Genomic DNA, 24,345 nt, shown 5'->3' with positions numbered 1-24,345 from the left:
TCCACCTCTAAATCTTGGATTATTTGTAAAACACTGTTTTCATCATGTGATTGTTTCCATTTTTCTTTCCAATATTTTTTTTCCCTTTTGTATCGTAATGCTGAGATAAAGTCTCTTTGCTACTTTCACCAACCTGCCTTAATGTAATTCATTAACAATTGCTTGTTTTTTATCTCAGAGCATTGATCAATACATATGTGAAATATTCTAAAGAGGTAAAGGTAAGGAATGTAATTCTGCTTTAATGTCCATTAGCTGGATTTCTGACAACTTATTCTATTGTGTCTAAATAAGCTCTTTGGTTTGTTTGTGAAAAACTATCTATATGACTCTTACATTTACAGCATTTAGCAGACATCCTTATCCAGAGCAACTTACTTTTCTTTTTTTTATCTCATTTTTATACAACTGAGCAATTGTGGGTTAAGGGCCTTGCTCAGGGGCCCAGCAGTGGCAACCTGGTGGACATGGGAATCGAACTCACAACCTTCCGATTGGTAGTCCAGCACCTTAACCACTAGGCTACCACATCCTCTTATACAAATTAAATTACATTACAAACACACATAGAATTACTAATAAAGGAAATTTACACAATGTACAGGATAATGCATGGTTCAGCTAAGCCTCATGTTTTAAATCTAGTAATAAAAATTAAATCTAGTAATAGACCTACTAGCGGTGCCAGAATTGGAGCCTTAACAATCCCATGAAAGGTTACATCATTTGGTCAGACTGTTTTCTTATTCAAGGCTTGACATCAGTATGAAATTAAAAAGTAGGTCTTGGTAAATCGACAATTCTGGCATTAATTCATGATGTAATTTATTTATACCGAACTGCAGTCTATTTCTAAATATGTCAAGCACATATCATAACAACATAGATAGTTCTGCACTTTTACCGGTTACATTTATATTTTTTTTTTCTTTTTTCTGTGTGTGTGTGTGTGTGTGTGTGTGTGTGTGTGTGTGTGTGTGTGTGTGTGTGTGTGTGTGTGTGTGTGTGTGTGTGTGTGTGTGATTGAACGTTGTACTTGATATTGTAAGATATTTTATATTTATATTTTTGATTCAATTTTAACCCTAAGTTGTCACTGTAAGAACCCTCCAGGAACAAAGGAAGAAAATTCATTTAGGTTTTTTCTGTTTATTAATGAGCACTGTACTTCTCAAATTAATAAATAATAAAAAATTATTTAAAAAGAAGGCAAAGGTTTTTATTTTTTATGAATGCCCAAGGTAAGAAATCTTAGGGTATGATGTTGGGTGATGTAACTGGCCAAAGAAGAGTGCTTCTTTCACCAGTCCTCCGATTTGGGAAATTATAAAAACTTGGGAAACCTGGCATTAAAAAGTAAAAAGTTCCTCTGTAAAATGTGACTCTCATTATTTCTCCATCTCCTGATTAAAGTTTTAGAGGAACAATTAATGATTAAATTCTTTTCTTTCTATATTGTCATGTGCTGTCAAGTTTGTCTATAATACTACACACTTTGGCAGTTTTAGAGACATTTATTGCAATTTAAAAGTCATTATATACAAAACTAAAGGACGTTATATAGCAAAAGTGACATAAGATGAAAAAAAAAGCTAAACGTTTTTTTTTTTCTTCACAAAAGCAACACGAATAGCAACTGTGGGTTCTGTCATGCATTCACATTCAGTAATTATTGTTCGGTCGCTGGCGGCTCAAAAAATTGAGCTGATTCAGGAATTATTTCAGTATTTTAGTAATAGATGTTGGTAATGTTTATGTGTGCTGTGCTGTTAAGGCTCGAGTAAAACAGAAAAAAAGAAGAAATCGTGCCCTTTTTTGCTGATGATATGACATTTTCAATATCGGCTCTTATTTAACAGGTTTCTTTGATCAACCCTGCGTGTTAAAAAGGGGTGGTATTGTTGAATATGACAATAGATTTGAAATGTCTTCATACACAATACACCTGTTTTCATACAATCAGCACTCAGCGTAATTACCTAGTGACACAGATTCGATGCTATGCTGAATAATTAGTGAAATACTTATGCGAGTGTGAGTGTGGGTGATTCCTACAATAATGAGTGCAGACAAAAGGCTACAAAGATTTTGCAGTGAAAAGGAAGTTCCTTGTCTGACGGCAACATGAAAGAAATCAGTGCGATAATCAAAACCGTTTGCAGTCGTATTCAAGTAAGTGCTAACTTCTTGCGAATTTATTGTGACACTTCCATTTTCGGCTGAAACATTTTTTTTGTTAAACATCAACACACCCAGTTTGTAAAGAAACCATCAAAACCACACAATACACATGCAGCTATTTCACGATCGCAGGCAGCAATAACACAAGCTTTACATAGCAAACACCGTCTTCCAAAAAAAAAAAACACACAGGAAAAAAAAATCACACAACTACCTATGTTGAATGAACACTTATTAGATACAGCTCCAGAAGCACGATACTCAATACTGCATGTTACACAACAATTCAGAGTGCATGTCCGCTACGGTACACTTCTCATTAACACCGATACTATAACTACTTTATAGAACAACAGAATGTATTGTTATGTACTGAAAGAACAAATCAACACCAAGAGCGAATAGTTACGTTTGGCACAACCTCATATCAGAACATGATATAATTAATGAGACTTAGACTAAAAATAAAATGGCATATTGCTTAAGATGTAATGTAACACTCCGCTCGTGGCCGATCCACAACTGTGAATGATAATAACGTACATTTTGGCACTGATTCGATCAGAAGATTATCGATGAAGATGGATTCAGTTCTGTAAAGGCCACAGAGTCTACATTTAGTCTTCTAGTCAAGTCTTATACAACACCACAAGAGTTTATAACTAATATCAGTACAAACTGTCGCCTTTTAAGACGCGTGAGCTGTATTTTGCATTCTAACATATAAGTGTATGTGAAATGTGCTGAACCGAACTACGTTCACAACACATCTACACTTTACTGAAGCTGACAACACCAGAACACATTACACCGTCTTCTCTACTGTAACTTTACACAGATATAATGAAATGGCGATTTTTAAAAAAAAAAAAAAATGTAGAATTTATATTTGTGTTTCATTTCATGTTGAAACACATCTCGGCTCTCTCTGCAGTTTCTTTTTGCAAACAAGGCATTACACTGATATAACGTGGAAAAAAGGCTAAGTGTTCTGTAATACACAAAGGTGGAATGTTTTTACAGCTAGCAATACAAAAGCAAAAAAATGTTTTGCGATTCAATTTGGAAATATCAAAAACAATTCAATTAAAAACACATTTTTTCTAGATTTTTCCAGAGGAAAGTCTAATAGAAGGCTAAGAAACAAAAACTAAATGTATTTTGTATTTTTTTTTTCAAGGCCTCTTGGTTTTTAACACAGACATACTTATGTACAATAAAAGTACTTCCCCAGAGTTACACAGCTTCATGCATTTGCAGTTGAATAATATTGGATTATCTTATCTATCATTTCCATATTGTATTCTTACTTTTGTGCAAAAAGGCACTTTCATGATAAACGTTCTGAGCATCACTATTAAAGAATATCTTTCTCAGATATTGACATCAGCTGCAAAGCTTTTTCCACAGCTTTTGCAAGACAAGTTCGGCATTAACCGGCTTTACAAAGTCAAATATCTAAACACTTATCTTTGGAGTACCAAAAGTGCCATGTGATAGATTGATGTTGCTTTATATTTGTGTAAAATAATAAAGATAGCATTCTATTGTGATAGTAAGTTCAAAAACCACCAACGGAAGCGGATATTAATAGAATGATCCTACCAAAAAAATGGTGTTACTAAAAATATGACCAAAATATTCACTTTGTATTTATGAAGCTGAATAAGACTACATATATACAATATAATGATTCATGGAAAAAAAAAAATAATCATGCAAACAACAAACAAGTTCTACAAAATTCATGAGGTACTATGCTTGTTGTTTGCTGTAGTGACATTTTCAGTACTGACGGCTGGTTAGAAGAACACACATCTATACAATTTAAAGTATTTGTATGTATTGGTTTTAGTTGTAGCAGGAATTATCAATAGTTTTGCTTTTGATTCATCTAAAATAATAAGAGGTCAGAGTTTTTCACCCAAATTTTCTGTTAACAAAAATGGTCCCAAATTCAATAACCAAATACATTCACAGTTCTAAACTGATAGTCAAACTGCAGTTAAAAAAAGCTTTAACACGCTCTTTCACTACCTCATCAGACAACTATCACAATGACGCAAGTGAGTATGTCGTCTCTGTGCTTTAAAAACGTTACGCTGGAACGTTACGCACGTCTATCAGCATCAATTAATGGAATAAATGGCATGAATCCTCTCAGCTATTCGTTATTTTCTTCTTCAGTTATTCTTCTTCAAAAACATTATCCTTTTCTAAACATTTCATTACTGAAGTACAATAAAATGATTATTCAGCCTTATAGGGAGACCACAGCATGGTGTAGAGCAAGTCAAAGACCATATTCACCAGCACATTGAGAAAGATGTTCAGGAACACGATGAACAATTTCTAAATAAAATACTTTTGGCAGATTATTAGCTCTTGTACCTCTATTTGTATTAAATCAAATAGATTCAGTGTTAACATTTCAGTGTTGAAATATCCCTTTTCTTGAAAACTGGTGTTATAAAGGTCTAATGATAGGCAGGTCCAAGTGTTTCCCTTTGTGCCATCCATTTTTTTTTTTTTTTTTTTTTTTGCTTATGGATCATGGACAAAACTATTCCCATCTGTCTGAGGGAAGAGTTAATGGTTTCTTGGTAATAAAAATTTGTGAGAGTTCAGATGTATGGCAGGTTATATTTAGGATATTTAGCCTTTGTGTTGAGGATCATCACAATGAATAAGAGCAAAATATTTCATTTATTTGGCACGACGACGCCAAAGAGATTTTCCTGGCTCTAGAAATCCCATCATTTGTATAAAGGACGAGCCAAATTTAGTCTCCTTGACCATGTGATTATTAAAGGTGTTGATATAGTGTGTGTTCAGGAGCAGATTGCTCTGATGAATGGCCTCCAGCAGCAGTTTGCCCCACACAATGCAAGTCTCTGAGGTGAAACTGGACTAATTAGTGTTAAGTGTGAGGAGTTCAGTGTGTGTCTGTGGATGTAAGAGACTGCAGCTCATGTGGCTGGAGTCTCAGCCTGCAGGCTGGACATGCGGATCTGCGAGCTGCTTTTGCTGAGGATAGAGAGCTGTGTGCCTCCATTTACACCACTGCTCGCCAATGACGGGTGCCTGTGCTTCATGTCCACTGCAAAGTAACGGTTCACCGTCCAGCTTCTCCATTTCCTCTTCACCTCTGACTGCACCTTTAAGGAGAAATGTGGAAGACAGAAATAAGATGGTCGGGGTCTTGTGTACTGTAATGTCCGTAATCTTACCAGGAATGGAAGTGACATCCAGTAATGAAATTTCTCTATGCTCGTTTGCATACAATTCATTACAAGCTTACAAAAGTTAGCAGCTCTTTCAGATTATTCTCTCATGGTGTATATGAGGTTACTTCTGATTATTCTGCTCCGCTCTCTCTCCCTTCCTCACCAGTTCTCACTCCATCTTATTTTCCCAGGCCATGACCTCAAACTCATGCAAAAAGTACTTGGCTGGACATTAATAAACCTGCTGGGCTCTGGGAAAGTGCAGTAAGCTTCAAGAAAATGTTACCATGGAAACAGATCCCAGTGCTAACAATACTGAAAGCCACAGTTGGTTCTAATTCTGACCAACACTGACTGAAAAAAGCAGTATAATTCATCCTATAGTGCAGTAACTTTAGCCTTCTTTCAATTAATAAGAACTACTGTATATATTTTATACTGGTGCTGAATGTTGTTGTTTTTTTATAGCTGATGAATGAGAACTCCTAGAATGAAAAAACCTAAATTATTTTGCGTATGAGTATAATAATAAGGAAGGCAGTTCTTACACTCCATACACACATCATGGTTTGTTTTCATGTTATAGACACGTCATAGTTATACATTTCATATTCCTAATGTACGTAATGTATGTATATTACTGCAGTGTTTTAAATCTGAAACTGAACAGAACTGAAATTGTTACACATATACTTACCTCTCCATTGAGGAAGCAGTAAAGGACAGCAACCACAAAGCCCTGACAAAAGACAAGATCGATTTCCTATAACAGCCTGAAGAGTTTTATTCCTTTTATACAACAGAAACTTCCAGGCAGATATAATTTATATTTTCTAATATATATATATATATATATATATATATATATATATATATATATATATATATATATATATATATATATATATATATATATATATATATATACAAAGAGAGAGAGAGAGAGAGAGAGAGAGAGAGAGAGAGAGAGAGAGATCGCCTTTTATTTTATTTATTTTTTTACAGCTTTAATTATATTTAATGTTGTCAAATAATTTCCACATATTAAACAGGAACATCTGGGACAATCCCCTGCCAGACCACCTGGTTGGTGTTTTCCCTTTTTCATGGTCATGTGTTTTCCCACATGTGTTTTGTTATCTATACCTGCCCTGTTTTATCAGTGGCATCTATTAGTAATTATCTTGGATTATTTTCTGTAACTCTTATGTTTTTGTTATGTTTCACATGAATAAAATGTAAGGAGAACGTCCTGCATTTGGGTCTGATCTGGGAAGCTCCTCGGGAAGACATGACGCATGTTATCACTTATGTTTTAGCAGCTATAGCTGTTCACTCACTATTCTCTTTTTTATTTTTCTCTCTACTTAAATAAGACTATTGACTCATTGACCCTTACAAAGAGCTGACATTGGAGACTCCTTCCATAAAGGTTAAATAAACATCTCCTTTACTATATCAACGATTGTATACTTTTGACTATAAAAACATGAACACATTTAAATAAGTGCATTAATGCAAATCTGCTGGATTAAATCTTTATTACTTTAGATCTATTCTATTCTAGAAAACTAATCGATACTTCCTGACCAATCAGATTCAAGCATTCATAATTGCTGTGGTATAGTACAATATATTCAGTCATATATTATACAGTGGAGGAATTACAATACACAGCATTTTTAGTACATAATAAATTATAAAACACCAAATATAATAAAATTAGCATACATAATTAACTACATAATTTTTAATACATAATAAAAATTTAAAAGCCTTCAATTTTTGCAACTCCACACAAATATTGTGCTGAACAAGCTTCAACTTAAAGGCTTTACAAATACAGTATGTTAAGCAAATATTTTAGTGTATCTAAACAAATAAGGCACAAGATATTTAGTTTTAGTACCTGGAAAGATCCAAGCCCCAGTTCAAACACGAGCCGTTCTCTCTTACTGACATCCTCGGGAGTGAAAGCAAACACAGTGTAGTGGATACCAAAGAGAGGGATGAGCAGGAGAGTGGAGCGAGCAAGGCGTCTGTCCATTACACAATATTTCCATAATGTTAGTAAACTAATACGCAGGCACTATGAAAGGCTCTCTGAATGATAAGTGAAATAATATCGTAACACTTACAAGTAAATGCTGGATTCTTTGCCTCCTATATCAGGAGACTGCAACTTCTGGACAAGGATTATGATGATACCGATAAAGAGGACAAAGTTGATCTGAAATGTTAGAAAGGTAAAGTATGTGTTATTTTGTGTTATTTTTATTGATCGTCATACAGTGTCATCCAAATGAGGATGAGGTTCCTTTCTGAGTCTGGTTCCTCTCAAGGTTTCTTCCTCATATCGTCTCAGGGAGTTTTTCCTCACCACCGTCACCTCAGGCTTTTTTATTAGAGATAGATGTTAGAGATAAATAGTCATTTGAAATTTAAATTAATATTTTAAAAGTAATTTTAAACTTTAAATGTACTGTATGTATTCTTTAATGTCTTTTTCTTTTATATATATTTTAATCAGCTTTTAATTAAAAATTGTAAAAAAAAATTCCCACAGAATCATTATCAACTTAGGAAGAATTATGACCACAGCAATGATGGTTAATAAATATAGGCTTCAATACATTACATACCATAATAGAAGCAAGCACAGGTCCCTTTATCACCCACCAGATGGCAGCATTGTTATTTATGTCCCAACATCTAAAAAATGACACAATGGACACAGACCATTACTGATTAATATTTATCTTTGGTACAATCATTTTCTATACTGTTTGATAGAAATGATGTTACACATCTTACCCAATGTTATCAAAATGCACACGAAGCATTGCCCAGATTGTCACACACACCGTTGGGGTTCCTGGGTCAAAGATTTTACTGAATGAGTCACACACATTTTTTATTATTTAAGAAGCGTCATTGTGTTATGGTTTTTTCGCCTCACCCCAGCCGATGATGGTGTACCAATAGAAGTATCTCCTCTCAGGGAAGAAGGTCTCCACCAGCAAAGTAAAGAGGTATAGTCCCTCAATGAACAGCCAGAAGTAGTTTGATAAAACACAGTAGTGAAAAAACACCATTACTGTCTTACACTTCACCTGCAACAGAAAAAAAAACACACACATATCTCACAGTGACGAAGCGAATGGAGATCATTAATTTTCGATAAGAGCTGGTGATTTCTTGAAAAGGTTTAGTTACAGTTCATACATGTACGTCCTCCTTGCTCTCAAATAATTAATATTTATAAAAAGTAATTTAACATTTATGTTTATTTATTATACCGACTGTATACACAAATGAGGGGTAAATTTTGCAGCAAGTACTAATAGAAGTGAAGACAGCACATGATCCATGGCACAGAGACTCAATGTTTCTCCTTCATCTTTTATGCTATATATGCATATAAATACAGCTGAATATTATATACAAAGACTAAATCTCCTTTCGTTTATTCATGATTTATTTTTGTGGCACAGAAACTGAATCAGAATGTAGGATGCACTATCCTTGGTAAACATTATTACCATGGCAACCAGGTGACTTGTGGTGATAAAATGGCTGTATGTATGGGGATGTGGTACTGTGGTGATTAAGGCTTTGGAATATAGCTTAGAATGTTTTGATAGCAAACCCCAGTTACACCAATCTGTCACTGCTGGGCCCCTGAGCAAGGCCCTTAACCCCCTCAATTTCTCAGTTGTATAAAAAGAGATAAAAATGTAAGTTGCTCTGGATAAGCGCATCTACCAAATGCCATGACGATGTTCATAGCTTTCCTCAATTGAACTGTCACTATTGCTCTCATAATTGCGAGATTTACGCCAAATCACAACTGATAGTCCTTTAAAATCTATTTATTATTTACAGTGAATTTGTTCTTGCACTAATGTTGTATGTACAATTAATATAAATGCGAACAATACACTGTATTGCTGTTTACTTGTTCAGTCATGCATCTCTCTAACTGCTTTATCCTGGACAGGATTGTGTTGAATTCAAAGCTTTAAGATCAAATGATTGTATTATTCTTCTTTTTACATGAACTGGTTTACCGGCAGCAACGACCAATCTAATCCTGAAAGCATTGTCCACCGTTAGCTTTTTATCAGGATCTCAGCAAGTATTTCATGTTTTTTATGACACATTAAAGCGGCAGTAAATAAAAGTGCATGTGCGTGTATAACTCACAGTATGTATAAAGCAATGGCTGCTGTCCTCCTCAGCATACAGAACTCCATCTTTAATGAAAACTGAGATGGCTCTCAGGATAAAAGACACAAAGAGATTCATGTGGATGAAGTTCCTGGTGCAGTGAAGCTTCCTGTGGAGAAAATCACAAGTTAGTCATGTGTGGAGAATGTTCAACTAAATATAACCACCGCCTCCATTACAGATTCAGCGTAACATCTTTTGTAAATGACAATAAATTTTGCGCTGCTTCATCTGGGGCATTGTGCTGCTGCTGATTGTAAATAGTAGATACAGAAGCAGTAAAGGTTAGTATTAATAGAATAATAGATATAGTAACAGTAGTTGTATTGCTATGAGTTAACACTACCAACAGTATCTTTTTCCTGTTGTATTAACAGGATGCTTTATTGATCTCTCACCTGAACCAGCAGAGGATCACCATGGCCGAGGTGAGAGACACCAGAGATGTGCTGTAGCCCACTGTGTACAGAGCTTTCACAGACACATAGTACTTGTCCTTAAAGGAAGACCATTTCAAATAAGGTTATAATGACAAGCTTAAATTCTGTGTATAAATAAAAAATTAGCACTTACAAACACCCTATATATGTTAAGTGGGTTATATTTATTTTAGAAGTTATGGGAAAGTGAATGGTTCGCATTTAAGGGTAGGTATTTTTATAGAACTAAATGGTAAGTAGATACATTCTTTTATAAGTAAAAAAAAAAAAGCAATCAAGGGTAGGTTTGAGGACATGTTAATATAAAACACAATCAGTAAGTTCAATATTATTATTATCATTATTATAATAATAATAATGATAATAATAATGATAATAATTATTATCATTATTATTATCATAATTATTATTATTATTATTATTATTATTATTATTATTATTATTATTATTAGTAGTAGTAGTAGTAGTATTATTATTATTATTGTTGTTGTTGTTGTTGTTGTTGTTATTGTTATTAATAACAACAACAATAATAGTAATAATAATAATAATTATTATTGTTGTTGTTGTTGTTGTTGTTGTTGTTTTTATTATTATTGATTTTGTTGTTGTTATTATCATTATTGTTGTTGAATTTATTATTATTATTATTATTATTATTATTATTATTATTATTATTATTATTATTATTATTATTAGAGTAGCATACAGTATGATCAGAGCTATATTGTACTTTTTTCTTTCTATTCATGTTGCCCTTTAGGTATATCCACAGGAAGTGTTTAACCATCATGCCCTAATGACCATTTATTTAGTCTCCCATTAATATCTAAGCACAAGCAATAAATAAGTTCCACATAGATATATTGCTGATTATCGCTATCCTGCATAATTATATTTGGGCCTTTAAACAATTATTTAAACTGTAATAAAACATAACCTTCTCTTGTGCATTTTATAACGCTTACCATAGGGTTCGTTCTATTGTCATCAAATGGACACACATCGACGTAATGAGGGAACATCTCTGACCAGCCTTCCTCAGTACAGTTCCGGCTCACTTTTCCAAAGTCTACAACACATAGTACAGTGAACTGTTACCTTTAGCAAACAAATAATTGGTCATTGATTTCTGATTTCTGGGCTGTTTCTGATTTCTGGGCAAATGTCACATACCTTCATATTCTTCATTCATGAACTCGAATAGTTCAGGGCAGGGCATCCACACCATATCACCTATTCTGGCCGGCTGCCAGCATGTCAGATTGTCCCACATCCAGCGACACACTGGAGGTAAAAGAAAAACATGTAAATATAGACAGACAAATTATATAGAAAATTATATATACAGTAGTCATGTGAAAAAATAATGACACCCCATAAAATCCTGTGTTTTCCTTTTAAATAGTTAAACATATGGGCATTTTATCTTTATATTAACAATATTGGAAGATTCGAGCAATATAACCAAACAAATAAAACCAAAGGTCTTTTTAAATGATCTATAAAATGTTGTTTTTTTTAAATAAATTTTTTTGTGAGGAAAAAGTAAAGACACCACCACATTTATTTGAACTTAAGACTGAAGTTTGCCAAAGAACACAGAGACAAAGGCCAAGACTTCCGGAATAATGTGCTTTGGATAAATGAGTCTGAAACTGAATTATCTGGACACAATAACAGAGGGCATGTTTGATGTAAACCAAATACAGCATTTCAGCAAAAAAACCTCATACCAAGTGTGAAACATGGAGGTGGAAGTGTTATGGATTGGGGATGTTTTGCTGCAGCAGGACCTGTTCGGCTCATCATCATAGTATCTACTATGAATTCTTCATTGTATTAGAAGGTGTTCGAGGAACATGTGAGACCATCTGTCAAAAAATTTAAGCTTAAGTGCAACTGGACCTTTAAACATGACAAAAACATACCAGTAAATCCACTAAGGACTGGCTGAACAGTAAAAAATGGAAAATTCTAGGATGAAAAAAGACAAAGCCCAGATCTAAATCCTACAGAGATCCTGTGTGGTGATTTTAAACAGACTGTTCATGCAGGAAACCCCTCAAACATCACACAGCTGAAAGAATTCTGCATTGAAGAGTTGGGAAACTTTCCTCCAGTCGATGTCAGAAACTAGCAGATGGCTACAAGAAACGTCTTATTGAGGTTATTTCACCCTAATGAGGAAACACTAGCTATTAGGACACAGGGTGTCATAACTTTTTCCTCAGTAGAAATACAAATACAGTATTTGTTGATTATTTTCATTTAACAAAGTGATTTGCTGTAATTTACATCACTTTCATCTAAAGGTACAAATTAAACAAGATCAGAAATTGACATGTTGACATTATTCAATAAAGAACCGAATATTTAATGGGGTGTCCTAATATTTGTATACAACTACAGTATATACACACACTACTAAGCAATATCTACAAGTATTCACAATTCGCACTGGTGGATCAGGTTGTAAGAACTTCTTCAAAATGCCAAAAGAAGAAACAAGAGCAAGAGACAAAAAATAGAGAGTAGGCAAGTTATTGAAAACTGCATTTAAACTCAAACTGGCTGGTTATCAGCTGATAAAAAGTTTAAGACCATAGCCTTTAAAAGTTAAAATCTGTGCAAAAATATTGCTTTAATGACATTGTCCTCCAGACAGTCACACTGTCGTGATCTCCTGATGACAAAAGCAAAAAGACTTTCTGTTCTTGAACGTGGCAGGATTGTTGAACTGTATTAATACATATTAAATTGTCACATAATCTAACCAACGGATCCCAGCATGTCAGGTCGAACCACATCCACTCTGCCACCATCACCCTTAACACAGGTGTATCACAGGGCTGTGTACTGAGCCCATTTCTCTATTCCAATTTCACTCCCGACTGCAGGCCTGTGCATGGATCTAATTCCATAATCAAGTTTGCTGATGACACCACAGTGATTGCCCTCATCACCAACAATGATGAGACAGCCTACAGGGAAGAGGTACAGCATCTGTCCGCATGGTGTGCAGACAACAACCTGCTCCTTAACAACAGCAAAACAAAGGAGCTCATCATGGACTTGAGAAGAGGCTCGCATGCCCCCATCTACATCAACGAGCTGCCAGTGTACTATACTTTGGCTCCAGCTTCAAGTTCCTGGGGATCCACATAACAGGGGACCTGTCATAGACCACCAACAACTCCAGCCTGTTCAAAAAAAGATCACCAGAACCTGTTCTTTCTGCGGACACTGAAAAAACACCACCTGTCTCCAGCCATTCTGGGAAACTTTTATCGTTGTGTGATTAAGATAATCCTGAACAACTGTATCAGAGTCTGCTATGAAAACAGCACAGCCGCAGATTGCAAGGCTCTGCAACGGGTGGTGAAATCCGCCCAGCGCATCACTGGAACTTTACTTCCAGTCATTGAGGACGTCCAGAGGAAACGATCTGCGTCCAGCTCGCAGCATTCTTAAAGACTCCTCCTACCCTGCAAATAGACTGTTTGTCCCCTTCCCTCCAGTTGGCGCTTCAGGAGCCTCCAGAGAAAAACCCAGTAGACTGAGGAACAGCTATTTTCCCTAGAGCTGTAACCTTACTGAACTCTGCCACCTGGTGACCACCCACCCCTGTATATTATGTCAATAGCACCTGTATATTTGTCTGTATAATATATAACACACTGTATATCATGTATATAGCACACAACCTGTATGTCTTGTATATCCATACCTATATATCCATAGCATATTCCTCTGTATATTATCCTGTTCATACTGTAATTACTGTAATCATACAGTATATACTGTACATCACTGCCTTGTATAATCTATATAATCTAATTTAATAGAAAAAATATTTAGGTTATGTGACAATCAAAGCTTAATAATCAGTTACATTCTGAGACACATACTTCATCTGTTTCATTTCTCTATTAACCCGTTTTTACACCACAGAAGAAAAAGAGGAAAGTATAGAAGCGTAGATGGGTAAAAATGTGTGTCAATTTCAATTCATGCCAACAAGTGAACATTTCTCCAGCGGGTATCATAATGTGTTCATGTCACAAGTCTTGCAAGGCTCTCAGTCAATAAGAGAGACACTCAATACCACAAAAGAGTTTTCAACCGTCCTGGACTCCATCGATCGCTTTTGAGATAAACAAATCTCAAAGTTATTCTTGTCATATTCTCAGCATGTAACGATAATGTTGCTATACTAAGATCCACTGAAAGTCTGTAGTGAAAGACTGAAATTATTCAATGAATAAAAATATGGCAGTTCAGATATCCCAATGATTTTCTTTTGTAAACTCATACTCTGCAAGTTTTATTTTGCTTAATTACTACATTAGAGGTCATTTCCTTTACTTTACTTTCTTTTCTATTCTTTTCTTTTCTTTTATTTGCTTTTCTTTTCCTTTGCTTTCCTCTCCTTTCCTCTCCTTTCCTCTCCTTTCCTCTCCTTTCCTTTCCTTTATTTCCTCCTATCCTTTCCTGTCCTATCCTATTGAATCCTATTGTATCCTATTCTATCCTTTCCCTTGCTTTCCTTTCTTTTACTTTCCTATCCTTTCCGATCCGACTCTATTCTATCCTGTTTAATCCTCCCCTTTCCCTTCCTTTCCTTCCTCTCGTATCCTATCCTGTCCTATCCTATCCTATCCTGTTTAATCCTTTCCTATCCTTTCCTTTCCTATTCTATCCTATTCTATACTGTTTAATCATTTCCTTTCCTTTTCTTTCTTTTACTTTCCTATCCTTTCCTATCCTATCCCATCCTATCCTATCCTATCCTATCCTATCCTATCCTATCCTATCCTATCCTATCCTATCCTATCCTATCCTATCCTATTCTATCCTGTTTAATCCTTTCCTTTCCTTTTCTTTCCTTCCTTTAATTTCCTTTCTGTTCCTTTTCTTTCCTATCCTTCCCTTCCCTTTCATATCCTTCCCATCCCTTCCCTTCCCTCCCCTTCATCTTTATGAATCAACAGAGATGTAGGACTTCAATGACGCATTATTTATGCTTATTAATTATTTACTTCCCAAGGCTGTTATACAGATTTGTGTTAATGTCTGTTGTAAGAAATTAATCAATGACAGAAAAGATTTAACTGTTACCACAATGCAGTTTATTAAATTGTTTTATTTCTTCTGTACCATGGCATTCTGCCAATTATTACTAAACATTTGTATTTATATAATAATAGAAATGTCCCTAAAACATGTTGTTTCCTATTATCACATAACAGCTCTAAACTGTTCATCTTGACTTTCTTCATTTCCCTCACTTTAAGTACAATAAATTCACTTTATGTTACTGAGAAACAGCAAAGTCGACCATACAGAAGAATAAAGAGTAAAACAGGAACTACTTTACATTTCTGACCGTTACTAAGCACTGACACCGGAGTTTATTTCAAAAATATTAAATAAATATCTCCTTCATCATATATGTTAATGGTTGAATAACAAGACTTAATTCATCTGATTATTATTAAATTTGTTTATTATTCAAACAAGCAAAATGTCTTCCATACAAGTCTATTTTTAAAATAATAACATATCCAAACAGGACATTATTATTATAAGCCTGTGGGGTGTATTCGTATTACTGTCAGAGCTACAGTTATGAAAAATTAATTAACCTTCTGACCAATCAGAATCAAGAATTCAACAATGCTGTGGAACAAATCTCAGGCCAAAACAGCATTATCATCCAACCTTAATAAGCATTAAACAGCACTGATGAAGCATCACACACCAGGTAGTTTATCTCCAATACAGTATTTTGATAAAGATATCATTTTTATACAAAGCCACATTCAGCAAATCTCCTTTTAGCTCCCATTTCAGGTCTTTAACTGATGTATATTTCTCCTCAGACACTTTCATGTACTGACAATCAACTAAGCATTAAATCCTGCTGTTTTTACGTTTGAGACAAGATTATGTTTACTCAATGCTTCAACTAATAAGTGCATTAATTTATGCCTGAATCTTCCATATACATCTATCAAACTTTCAGCATAGAAAGCGTAACAGAGATAAAGCGACATGTCAATCTGGAGCTGTCGTGTGATTTTCTGATTCTATATATATTCAATATCTCATCTGCCTCTCAGTGTCTGTCAGTGACACCATATTGTTGTGAACACTAGTTTCTGTTGTTGTCCACATGGCCAGTATATATATATAAAACAGGAATGTAGATATTAAGAACCCAAAGGAAAGTGGCATGTAAAGCATCATGTTATTATATTATCATACACTGGAAACCAGTATTAATTTATTTATTAATAAAACAGAGCAAAGAAAAAAAAATTATGTGTATGATTCAGAGATGTGTTGGGGGGCATTAAAGTGACATGTGCTTCCTGGAAGCCACAGGAACATTTAGTCAGTCCCAAATGGCATTAACTCTGATTTCACAAATCCTGCCTTCTTTCTACAAAGCTGTGTTAATTACACAAGACACAAATGTGTGGCTAGCATCAAAGCGCAACTGTGCATCTTTGCATTGCAGACTCATAGAGCTCCGATAACTCCATTATCATGATCTGAGGTAAACACAAATGTGCAAATGCGCATTATATTGCTTTCTTAAGAAAACACTTACATAAGTAAACACAACATTTTATTACAAGCATTATTTCTGATTAACCAGAGGTTTATAGACATGTGCAATATTGACAGTACTTCACTGGTGTCAGAATGTATTCTGCAATTAGCTCTTTGTGTATATGTACACATTCTGTCCACTTTAATAGGAACAACTGTACACCTGCTCATTTATCTAGTTTACCGATCAGCCAATCACGTGGCAGCAATGCAATATATAGAATCATGCAGAGCAAATTATTCGGGTTTTTTTCTATTTTTCGACTGTGTAGTTTTTTGTGAGTCTATGACTATGATAGCATCAGAGACTTGTTCTTTGCTGACAGTTTAACTTGATGTGGTTTTCTGCTGACATGCTTTTCTACTGACCACAGTTGAAAAGAGGGATTATATGAGGTTCCTGGCAACTCAAACTATTTGAAACTGGCCAGTTTCCTCTGACGCCTCTCAACAACAAGGCATTTCCACCCACCGAACTATCACTCAGTCAGTGATTTTTTGTTGTTGTTGTTTGTTTTTTCACATTCGGTGTGAAATCTAGAGACTGCTGTGTGTGAAAATCCCAGGATATTAGCAGTTTCCGAAATACTCAAACCAGCCCATCTGGTACCAACAACCACGCAACAGTTAAGGAGCTCACACTTTATTTTAGTTCTGATGTTTGGCGTGAACATAAAATCTCTGTTTCTGTATCTGCAGGATTTTATCCATTGTGCTGATTGAATAAATGCATTAATGAGCAGGTTCCTGTTAAAGGGATGGTGTTAGATGAAGCGTTTAAGGGGCTCTAGGGGTACAGTATCATGGCTGACCACAATTTCCAAAGCTGGAAATAGCAAAAAATGAGTTTCACTGTTCTTTAATGTTTATGTGACAAAAATTAAGGCAGATGAGTTTACATCTCTGTATTTCTCATTAGTCTAAATTTTTTTTTTTTTTTTTAGAAATCTCCTACTTCTAAGACTGGCTAGACCAGTGGCATTCAAAATGAATTGGGATGAGATGAAAAAGACAAATAACCCAATAAACATATGAATCTGGAATAACTGACAATTTCAAGGCTTTTTTAATCCCTCTAATGGCTTCTTACTTGAACAATGTTCTAATGCAAAACTGTGGTAAAAGGAAAATGTTATGATTTGATTTATGTGAAACAATGTGTTTAGTTTTAGCTAAAATTAAGTCTGTAATTCAGTACATTAATTCAGTACTAGTTTACTCTTAATGTAATGCCATAGTAACTAAATACAGTATCTAGTGTAATCGATTGACTCGGGTACACAGCTACAGAGTACATGTGACTACATTCTTAGCAATGTGGGCTTTTAAATTCTACAAAATATCGGTTCAATCGTTAACAACGAACAATAACTGGCTTATAACATTGTGCCACTGCAATTACAACTGATTGTCGAGTGAGTCAGTACTTGTCTGGTGTGTTTATATATAATCCTCTCAGCTTTGCACAAATTCCCAGCAAGTGTTGGCTGGTCATCGTCTGGTTTATTGTAAAAGTGGAAGTAGGACACAGATTGCTAAAAGTATTTACTGTTATAAATGCTAGTAAAATGATATACTGTATACATTATGTTTTTGTGTGCATCATAAACAAATAAACACTCACAAGTTACAAAGTCTTGATTTTACTGTGAGAATTTGGAGAAAGAATTAATCCTGAACCACACTGTACCATATACACAACTGCAACTCATCAAAGGTAAGAGATATCACACATAATGATGGATTTTGCCAATTTTTGTCCTGAACCATCATTCAGAGATTAAACCACACATCGAGTCTGTTCGACAAAAACAATTCACTGATTCACTGAAGATAAAACTCTCAAAGAATTGGATCTTTCGTTGCTTATTACATTTTACATGAATCACTCGTGACCATATGGGAATCATTTTGAAGCAGGGCGTCATGACTGTACTGTGAGTATCACTGTGGTTTAGATTAGATTTTACACAACCATTTTGCAATCGTCTTGAGTAGCAAATAGGCCTTAATTTTAGCAGGATTATTCTCTACTGACTCAGCTATTGCATGCTTCAGGGCTGTTCTAATTGCTTTTCCTATTTCCTTCCATCCTGTTCCTACTTAGTCATGAACGTAGCATAAAAATGTGATCTGGGTAATGTAGAGAGCAATCAGATCAGCTTTTCCACAAACTTTATTTATATTATTTGGTCTAAATCCTTACACCTCGGATAAAAAGTAATCTAAAAGAGATCTTATTACTGCTGAGGCCAGAGGTTTACATGCACCTAGGCTAAGTACATTCAGATTAAATTTTTTCATGACAAATCCCAGGTTACCATGACTACCTGTTGTAGTACATACAATACTTTGACAGTATTTGGTGGCTTTGCCTTTTAATTGCTTAACTTGAATTAAAAGCTTTGGGTAGTCTACAACAAGCTACTTATAATACTTTGCTGGAAATGTTGCCCATTCTACATGACAGAATTGGCAATAACTGAGTCAGATCAGTAGGCCCCCTTGCTTGGACACACTTTTTTTAGCTCAGGCTACATATTTTTTGTGAAATTCAGGTTTTGTGGCCAATTGAAAGCTTCAACTTTGTTGTCATGAAAGCTGTTTTGTTACAGCTTTGGAGGTATGCTTAGGATCACTGTCCCAATTGTAGATCCAGCTGTGACCGAGCTTTAACTCTTGAGATGTTGCTTCAGTATTTCTAGTTCAGTATTTTCTCTTTTCTAATTATGAGATTTATTTAAGGAAGTATAACAGTCTCTTTTTCAGCAAAACACTCTCACAACATGATGCTGCCACCTCCATGCTTCACAGTTGGGATACAGATTAAAAGCCTCAAATTGTTACATATTACAAATTGTTATGTCCAATTGCCATACACTGAACACTGATCATTTAAACCATCAAATTGTTCAAGTTTTCAAAAAGGCAGGTGATCACCTTCAAACTTCATGGTGATATGGGACACTTTCAGCGCTTCCACCAGTTCTTGCTGCTGGTCTCAATTGTATCTCTATAGGTTCTCATGTACAGCACTTAAATCAATTGAAATGATTTAAATGAAAAATTTGCCTTAAGCCTCCCTAAATTATATATAGTGCTCAGATCTGCCAAACAATGAATATATATATATATATATATATATATATATATATATATATATATATATATATATATATATATATATATATATTTCGTTCAAATATACTGCTTGGTATTGGTATAAATACCAATATATACTGTATTATATACTTGGTATAATACAAATATATACAGTGGTGTGAAAACGTGTTTGCCCCCTTCCTGATTTTTTAATGTTTTGCACATTTGTCACACTTTAATGTGTCAGATCATGAAACGAATTTAAATATTAAATTAATTATTAATATTAAGTTAAAACTTTAAGTTAAAACTTAAATAGGCCAATCAAAATTACCCCAAGAGCGCAGAGACGGCTCATCCAAGATGTCACAAAAGACCCCCAACAACATCCAATGAACTGCAGGCCTCACTTGCCTCAGTTAAGGTCAGTGGTCATGACTCCACCATAAGAAAGAGACTAGGCAAAAATGGCCAAGGCCAAAAGGCCAAAAACTGCTGCTGAGCAAAAAGAACATAAAGACTCGTCTCAGTTTTGCCAGAAAACATCTTGATGATCCTCAAGACTTTTGGGAAAATTCTCTGTGGACTGACAAGACAAAAGTTGAACTATTTGGAAGGTGTGTGTCCCATTACATCTGGTATAAATGTAACACTGCATTTCAGAAAAAAAAACATCATACCAACAGTAAAATATGGTGGTGGTAGTGTGATGGTCTGGGGCTGTTTTGCTGCTTTATGATCTGGAAGAATTACTGTGATAAATGGAACCATGAATTCTGCTGTCTACCAAAAAAATCCCGAAGGACAATGTGCGGCCATCTGTTCATGACCTCAAGCTGAAGTGAACTTGGGTTCTGCAGCAGGACAATGATTCAAAACACACCAGAAAGTCCACCACTGAATGGCTGAAGGAAAACAAAATGAAGACTTTGGAGTGGCCGAGTCAAAGTCTTGACCTGAATCCTATTGAGATGCTGTGGCCCTCCAGTGTGGCTGAAAGTGTGGCCCTCCAGTGTGGCTTGAATTTTGCAAAGATGAGGGGACCAAAATTACTCCACAATGCTGTAACAGACTCATTGCAAGTTATCACAAAAGCTTGATTGCAGTTCTTGCTGATAAGGGGCGGCCCAGCTAATTATTAGGTTTAGGGGTGAACACTTTTTCACACAGGGCCATGTAGGTTTGGATTTTGTTTTCCCTTAATAATATAACCTTCGTTTAAAAATTGTATGTTGTGTTTACTCGTGTTATTAGTGTGACTAATATTTACATTTGTTTGATAATCTGAAAAGTTAAAGTGTGACAAACATGCAAAAAAAAAAATCAGGACAACCAGCACTTTTTCACACTACTTTATCTATTTATTGACAAACTTATTGAATCCAACAGACAAAATTATGTTCTATGTGAGCGAGTGCTTAGCCAATATACAAATTCAGGAGTGTTTCATCAAAAATTTTAAATTGTGTTTGAAGAAACTCATTCTGTTCAAATCTGACTTCACTGTAGATCACATCCATAAACAAAAGAGTTACTAGATAAATGTGAAAGTAGTGAATAACATTTTTTAACACCAATTACCAACTTGCTAGTTGCTACAGCAGAAAAATGTCTTATTCATTATCAAAAGATTACATGTCTGGATACTGATAGTAATGAACATCATTTCTTTTTGAACATTTCTTTTTGACTCTATTAATCTAAGAAATATCTCAGAAAGTGTAAGCAATAATAGAGATCAATAATAGAGATAGAATAATCTTTATTAATAAAATAATAGAAATGTGTAAGTAATAATAGAGAATCGCTAAAAAACACCTGAGATATGAGAGAAAACTGTTATCAGAGAAATGAGCGAAGCCTCAAATGAGGACTGCAGAGAATTGCACTGCTATATGCATATTAATATTTTACAAGATTAAGATTTAGAATATCAAGCAATCAAACACATAATTATGTAAATATCCTCTAAATGAATCATTCCATTATACAGCTATGCTGTAGATATTTAAACTACTATAAAGCAACACACACTACTTACCATATTCAGGCTCACTGCCAGGGTCGTCCAAGGCCATCCTCTCCATACATTTTTCTTTTTCTAGCTGGATGACACAGTCTGGGTGCATGCTTAAGAACTGCAAGATAATAAAAAAAATGACAGATTTGGTACATTTATGAAATTTGCACTCATATGGAAACATACAGAACGATTACAATAAAGATGATGATGTTGGAAAAACTGCCATCACATTATTTTGTTTGCCCCCTTTCCCCCTTTTGGGGGAAGTCGTGGCATAATGGTTAGAGAGATTGACTCCTAACCCTAAGGTTGTGGGTTTGAGTCTCAGGCCGGCAATACCACGAATGAGGTGCCCTTGAGAAAGGCACCGAGCCCCCCCAACTGCTTCCCGGGCACGGCAGCATAAATGGCTGCTCCGGGTGTATGTGTTCATGGTGTGTGTGTTCACGGTGTGTGTGTGTGTGTGTGTGTGTGTGTGTGTGTGTGTGTGTGTGTGTGTGTGTGTGTGTGTGTGTGTGTGTGTGTTCACTGCTGTGTGTGCACTTTGGATGGGTTAAATGCAGAGAACGAATTCTGAGTATGGGTCACCATACTAAGCTGTATGTCACGTCACTTTCTGTCCATTACAATTCAGACCAAAGTCCACTTAAAATCAGGCCAATGTCCAATATTCCATCATGAGCAAAATGTTCATTCAGTTGTTTTCAACCAATCCTGGCTTTATCCTTAACCTCATCGTGTTCATCTGATCAGTTTTTCTGGTTGAGTAGTTTGTCCATTTGTGCCTCCATGTCCATTTCTGAAGACTAACTGATATTGTGCATTTCCAAACTTTAGTTTCCAATGTTCATGGTTTCTGTTTGTTCTTCATGGTTTAATTTAAATGAATGTTAGATTTGCCCATAAATCATTTCAAGCTTTTTTGTGCCATTCTTTCATGCAACACAAATAATTACAGTGATAATAATGATAGACCTGCTTGTATTGAGATGATAACCAAGCAAGTTGAAACCCCACCAATCATGTGTATGTTATTCATTACTTAGCTTGTTATATTCCTCGCCAATTTCTAAACAGCATAATGTGCTACAAATTGGAATTGTGTAATCAAATCAAAAAAAGAAAAACATTATATTACTTCATTTTCCTATTATACTACTCATTTTCACTGTTGTCATATGCAGATAAATTAAACAGTGAAAAAGAGCTAAATACAGTTGACATGTTGTCATGTTATCATCCCATATTCTCATGCATACATACAGTGTGTTGTCTACCAATGTTTTAGTTTCTGCTTGGTGCAATTTTTTTTGGTAAGCACACAAGTGAAAGTTGTGACTTTCTGCTGGTCTCGATGTTTAATAAGTACATGGACAGATGTCCATTCAAAACCAGGTCATTGTCTATTCAAAACCAGAGCAGTGTCCACTTAAAACCAGACTAGTATTCACTCAAAACCAAATCAATATCCATTTAAAACCAGACCAGTATCTGCTCAAAACGAGACCAATGTCCACTCAAAACCTGATCAGTGTCCACTAAAAACCAGACCAGTGTCCACTCAAAACGAGACCAGTGTCCACTCAAAACCAGACCAGTGTCCACTAAAATCTAGACCAATGTCTACTGAAATCCAAACCAGTGTCTATTCAAAACCACTCCAGTGTCCACTCAAAACCAGTGACCACCCACCCTAAACAAGACTAGTGTCCACTCAAAACCATTGACCACCCACCCAAAACAAGACCAGTGTCCACTCAAAACCAGTGAGCACCCACCCTAAACCAAACCAGTGTCCACTCAAAACCAGTGACCACCCACCCTAAACAAGACTAGTGTCCACTCAAAACCATTGACCACCCACCCAAAACAAGACCAGTGTCCACTCAAAACCAGTGAGCACCCACCCTAAACCAAACCAGTGTCCACTCAAAACCAGTGACCACCCACCCTAAACCAAACCAGTGTCCACTCAAAACCAGTGACCACCCACCCAAAACAAGACCAGTGTCCACTCAAAACCAGTGAGCACCCACCCAAAACTAGACCAGTGTCCACTCAAAACCAGTGAGCACCCACCCTAAACCAAACCAGTGTCCACTCAAAACCAGTGACCACCCACCCTAAACCAAACCAGTGTCCACTCAAAACCAGTGACCACCCACCCTAAACAAGACTAGTGTCCACTCAAAACCATTGACCACCCACCCAAAACAAGACCAGTGTCCACTCAAAACCATTGACCACCCACCCAAAACAAGACCAGTGTCCACTCAAAACCAGTGAGCACCCACCCTAAACCAAACCAGTGTCCACTCAAAACCAGTGACCACCCACCCTAAACCAAACCAGTGTCCACTCAAAACCAGTGACCACCTACCCTAAACAAGACTAGTGTCCACTCAAAACCAGTGACCACCCACCCAAAACAAGACCAGTGTCCACTCAAAACCAGTGAGCACCCACCCTAAACCAAACCAGTGTCCACTCAAAACCAGTGACCACCCACCCTAAACCAAAC

The 24,345-nt window shown here is 35.7% G+C and overlaps 1 protein-coding gene across 1 annotated transcript in view; it reads right to left on the bottom strand.

Moving 5' to 3' along the window:
- Window positions 1-1,498: 1,498 nt before the first annotated feature.
- The window catches only part of adcyap1r1b (adenylate cyclase activating polypeptide 1b (pituitary) receptor type I), a 32,953-nt gene continuing 10,106 nt past the window's right edge, over window positions 1,499-24,345 (bottom strand). The window contains exons 3-14 of the mRNA XM_027155657.2: window positions 21,843-21,939; window positions 11,255-11,365; window positions 11,047-11,150; window positions 10,037-10,134; window positions 9,615-9,747; window positions 8,368-8,521; window positions 8,223-8,283; window positions 8,051-8,120; window positions 7,547-7,638; window positions 7,318-7,447; window positions 6,106-6,147; window positions 1,499-5,339 (exon numbers count right to left, since the gene is read on the bottom strand). Coding sequence (XP_027011458.1) covers window positions 5,151-5,339; window positions 6,106-6,147; window positions 7,318-7,447; window positions 7,547-7,638; window positions 8,051-8,120; window positions 8,223-8,283; window positions 8,368-8,521; window positions 9,615-9,747; window positions 10,037-10,134; window positions 11,047-11,150; window positions 11,255-11,365; window positions 21,843-21,939 — 1,281 coding nt within the window. The 3' untranslated portion in view covers window positions 1,499-5,150. The remainder of the gene's footprint in view (window positions 5,340-6,105; window positions 6,148-7,317; window positions 7,448-7,546; window positions 7,639-8,050; window positions 8,121-8,222; window positions 8,284-8,367; window positions 8,522-9,614; window positions 9,748-10,036; window positions 10,135-11,046; window positions 11,151-11,254; window positions 11,366-21,842; window positions 21,940-24,345) is intronic.

Source organism: Tachysurus fulvidraco, chromosome 5 (genome assembly GCF_022655615.1).
Source record: "Tachysurus fulvidraco isolate hzauxx_2018 chromosome 5, HZAU_PFXX_2.0, whole genome shotgun sequence".
NCBI classification, from domain to species: Eukaryota; Metazoa; Chordata; class Actinopteri; order Siluriformes; family Bagridae; genus Tachysurus; species Tachysurus fulvidraco.
The sequence above is the reverse complement of the archived record's forward strand: the minus strand, read 5'-3'. Positions and strand labels throughout refer to the sequence as shown.